The sequence below is a fragment of the Manacus vitellinus genome, unplaced genomic scaffold, assembly GCF_001715985.3.
Source record: "Manacus vitellinus isolate BGI_N305 unplaced genomic scaffold, ASM171598v3 scaffold_3_pilon, whole genome shotgun sequence".
NCBI classification, from domain to species: Eukaryota; Metazoa; Chordata; class Aves; order Passeriformes; family Pipridae; genus Manacus; species Manacus vitellinus.
In genome coordinates, this window is record NW_021940535.1 from 40,098,734 (window position 1) to 40,103,257 (window position 4,524).

Sequence of the window (4,524 nt, forward strand, 5' to 3'; positions counted from 1 at the left end):
CTAACAAAATTCTCTAAGATCAATCTCACACACACACAGAGTACATCTAATACAGACAGGATTTAGGGTTCTTTACAAAACCCAAGTAGCTCAATGATGACTGCTCATAGCAGAGCAACCAGGGCAAGAAACAATAGCACTGTATCCAGTGTGAGCCTGGCAGTACACTTACCCAGCAAACGGGAGGCTCAGATTCCACAGCTTCCTGCTGGAACTGGCCACTGTGCAGCTGGGCATGCAAGTTGGTGTGGTCAGAAAGAAGTAAAAGGCAGAAAGAGAAAGCAAAACGTAGACTGCCTTTGTTGCTGACTTGTCAGTGGGCTTAAAGGAAGGGGGGAAGGCCGGATTTCAGATGAACTTTGGATGATTTCTAAAATTTGATTCATTGGGTAGCAAAAACTGTAGGCAGTAGCTCAGTACAAGCACACTTAAAGCAGACAAATTAGGAGAAACTCCATCAGTCTTTTTATTACACCCCCTCATGCTCCAGTCTTTCCAAACCACAATTCCACATCCATACTTTCTTTTTCTTCTCTACCCTAAAAATTAGGGCCAACTCCAGTCCATTAATCTCCATTTCTGTAAGGTGATTAGCAGAAACTGCATGTGGGCAGGTACCTGAACAGCAGGGCAAGCACCAACAAAAAGAGACAGTTATGGATTGGACAGTTATGGAATGGCTGCTGGAGCATTTCATCCAGTGGCTCCTATAATCACTTCCACACACAGAATTACTTCAACATACCACCCACAAGCAGTTTCTTTGATAACTAAACTCTATCATACAGAATAAACTTAGTTTCCTTGGAAGGAGTCAACAGTCAAATATTTTGATAAACCTGTTGATCACTAGAGTTATTAAGTGCTGGGTACATATCTAAGAAGCATTGGTATAAAAGCTGGGAATCATCATATCTCATCCAGCTATGTTGTTACTTGGAAACCAGGCAGAGGTGCCTCTACATAAATGCAGGGCTTTAGACTGGTGCTCTAGATGCATTTCACTAGATCTCTGAATGAAGCACAGGTAGGAGTTTCAAAAACTGCATCTCCTCACATATCCAGTAAGATAGAAGACACCCAACACAGCCCTTTAGATTAGACACTTCAATTTGGGAGCCCAGCTTTTGTCATTGAGGCTCCTAGACTGTAAGCACTCAAGTAAAGCATCAAATCTAACTCAGAGAGTCACATATATTCAACACAAAACTTAGGTCAGGAATAAGTATGATGCTTTTAAGCTTACAATTTGCCTTCTTTCAGGTAAACTTCCTGTCACAGGCCAGCCCTACAGAGCAGCTTGCAGCTGCACATTATCTTTTCTCTTCTAGCAATACAATGTACCAATTGAGTTTATGGGTCTCCTGTTCTGAACAAATTGAAGCTGTTTAACAAAAGCTATTTCTGTCAAGATTTATACTACCTGAAAAAGCTGTGAAAAAGGTTTACCACTTCAATAAAAGAATATAGTAAGTTCATTTGGGTCAATACAGAATATAATGGTAAGTTCTATTTTTGAGTAACAGCTCTGCATGTGTGCAATGACTGTCACATAACACTGTAGTTATTCTACAAATAGGCAAGCCCTATATGTTATTTCTCCTCATTTTTAAGTTTGATTTTAAATGAAATTTTACAGATTGGGATACTGAATGGAATTCTAACAATATTTCAACATTTTATTTGAATGTTGGGAGGCCCCAGCAGTTACATTACTAGCCAGCAGTTACATTTTCCCCTTGCTTTGTAACAAAAAATTCAAGCATCTCCAGTATTTTAGTTTTGACATTGTAATAGCTACAATTACATGCAATAATGGCTGTGAGTAAACTTCTTTAAAGACTTAAAAGGCTTCTCTTAAAACTTTAGTTTTAACAGCCTCAGTAGAACAAGAGGCATTATTTATGACTATTCTAAGGCAAAGAAACCTATAATTATTGTGTGAGATTAATACAAGAAATTAGCTATGCTGTTCTCTATGAGTTTTCCATGACACAAATTCTTTTTCACAGACAATTTTGAGTTACCTTGCAGATAGTAAGAAGCAGCAGTTTACACATGCAACTGACAGTTCCTGCTCTTTAGTTAATACTTTTTCCTGATTCTTCCTCTTTTGTTGTAAATCAGTTACTACTCCCATTCTAAGGGAAGACAATGTCATAAAACAGCCAGTCAAATAAAACAGCCAGTCATTTTTTGCTACTAAACATAGCAAAATTTTTGTGTAACACAAACAAGGGGGTCCTGAATGCTGTGGTACTGCAACAGCAGCAGTAGCCCTGAGGTTATCTAATTTTATCACCTCAGCATTACCCGAGGAAAGCCAGTGGAAAGGCCATACAAGTAAACTGTGATTAGCTTGGTACACTAATCCCTGATGTAGCATGGCAACCAGAACATAAAATTTGTTTCCTATGATTTGGGGAGAGCTATTAAACTATTCACACCTACACTGTCCTCTCTATTTGCACCTGAGAGACACACTATTATCAAGTAAGGAGATCACAATTGCACTTCTTTCAATTTAGTTAATTGGTATTGAATGAAGATTTGACTGCAGCTTAAAAAGTTACCGCTATAACAGAAAATGTGCAGGACAAAATGCATGTGTATGTACAAGCACATAACTACAGAGAGGTTCACCAGGAATAGAAAACAGGATTAAATCAAGATTTCTGCCTTGCTGTCCTCCCTAATCTCTAAACTAAGTTCTACTTTAATGTCATCTGTGAGAATGCCTGACAAGATGCAAACCACTTCTCATTTTCATCTTTCATTTGTATTTATTTCTCAGCATTCCAGGATGTTCACTATTCTTTACAACCTTATTAAAATTATTTAATACATCAGTATAGAGCTAAAAGGCACTAAAAGGGTTTCCAGAAATTCTATTACTAGCTTTTAGCCAGGATTGTCTTCTTTGGCCTTGTATTTATCTCTGTATTTTTTACTGAACTCCAGTAACTTTTTCAGGACTTCTAGTCACTATTGAAATAGTCACCTTTTCCTTACCCATGAGTTATTGGTCCAGGTTTATATAGTGTAGCTGCCTCTGTTGCTGTGCCCTGCATTTGGAGGCATGTGCACTTGCACCAAACCTGTCTTCCACTACAGCACATCTCCTTCCTAAACAAAGCTTTTGAGAACAGCTTCAGAAGATGCATGAATCACATGAATCACATACAGTCTTACAGTTTAAGCCTCCATGCTCTGCATTAGTCATCTTTCCTCACCTTGTCCCTCCATTATTCCAGATAGGAGATGATAGTAAAGAAAGGCTGTCTTTGTGCATGCATCAGACAGAACTCCAAGCTCCTAGAGAAAGCTAAATAGTTAATTTCTACTTGGTTCAACAGTAAAGCCTAACCATTTGTAAAGTAAAAAGAAGTAGTATCTGATCTACTTGTATCCACTAGTTTTCTAACAGGAATCTACCAGTAGCCATCTGAAGCCAACTAATAAAACATGACTTTTTTTTTGCTGTCTTCAGAAGTCTTGAAGCACTACCATGTCAAAACTGAGTCTCTTATCTGCCTCAACTACCTCTTTGAAATATAATTTTGTAGTGTTTAAGTAACTAGATTTTTTAAAGCAAAACAGCAACTTTATTTAATCTATTTTCTAGTGCATTTAAAAGTAATAGTAATAAAACATACAGAAAGGCTGGAAGAAAATCCCTTTCCGCTTATACTGTTGCTGTAAGGTTCCGTGGCTAACCACAGTTCTCACCCAGTGGAATTTTAGCACTGTAGAGTCCAAACATTCAACTGTTTCACGTTACATTGGGTTTCAGATCTGGTGAATGCCTTAAGCTTCCCACTTCCTTCTTCAGGACATTAAGTAAAGTTCTAGAACTATCCAAAATCTTCATGTAAGCAGCTTCAGTTTCAGCAAGAATTTTATCAAGCTCATTCCGTGAAGCCACCTTCTGGGCCAGGTTTTCACATACACGCTCCAGCTGTTCACTCAGGACTTGAATTTCATGCTGGAGTTTATTCCTTTCCTCTTCTGCTTGCTGGATTTGTTTGTTAAGGTCTTCTCTTTGCATACATAAGTCTTCAATGCATTTCACTAGTTCATTATTGTAACCCTGAAGAACAGCTCCCTGCTGAGTCATCCTGCACTCCCTCCCCGAGCTCTGCCACTGCTCCCTGAAGTCCCTCCTCGGCAACGGCCTTCTGCACTCTAATAGGAAAAATACAACAAAAACAGGAAAAAAAAAATCTCTCAGTGTTACCATGAATAATGCTGCAACAGCTCAGAGCCACGGGACAAGATGCTCTGTTTAAGGTTAACATGCTCGTTCTGAGATGTGCCACATCTCTTCCCTTTTCAACAAGGGAACAGGACAAAATCTGGCATTTTCACTTACACCTTTACTGAAAATTTTTGGCTTCTATAATATCTTAATACGATTCTGAATAGATGATACTTCGTACCACATACTTCGAGGGTGTGGTCAGAAACGACCAAGAATCACAGAATCACAGAACTGTCAGGGTTAGAAAGGACCTCTGGAGATCA

At 38.7% G+C, this 4,524-nt stretch overlaps 1 protein-coding gene across 1 annotated transcript; it reads right to left on the reverse strand.

The window, feature by feature from the left end:
* Positions 1-442: 442 nt before the first annotated feature.
* LOC103763320 (Sjoegren syndrome nuclear autoantigen 1 homolog) lies at positions 443-4,181 on the reverse strand. The gene has a single exon (XM_018075857.2). It carries the CDS (start codon positions 4,115-4,117, stop codon positions 3,773-3,775), a length of 345 nt encoding a protein of 114 aa, XP_017931346.1. The 5' UTR covers positions 4,118-4,181; the 3' UTR covers positions 443-3,772.
* Between the last annotated feature and the right edge of the window lie 343 nt (positions 4,182-4,524).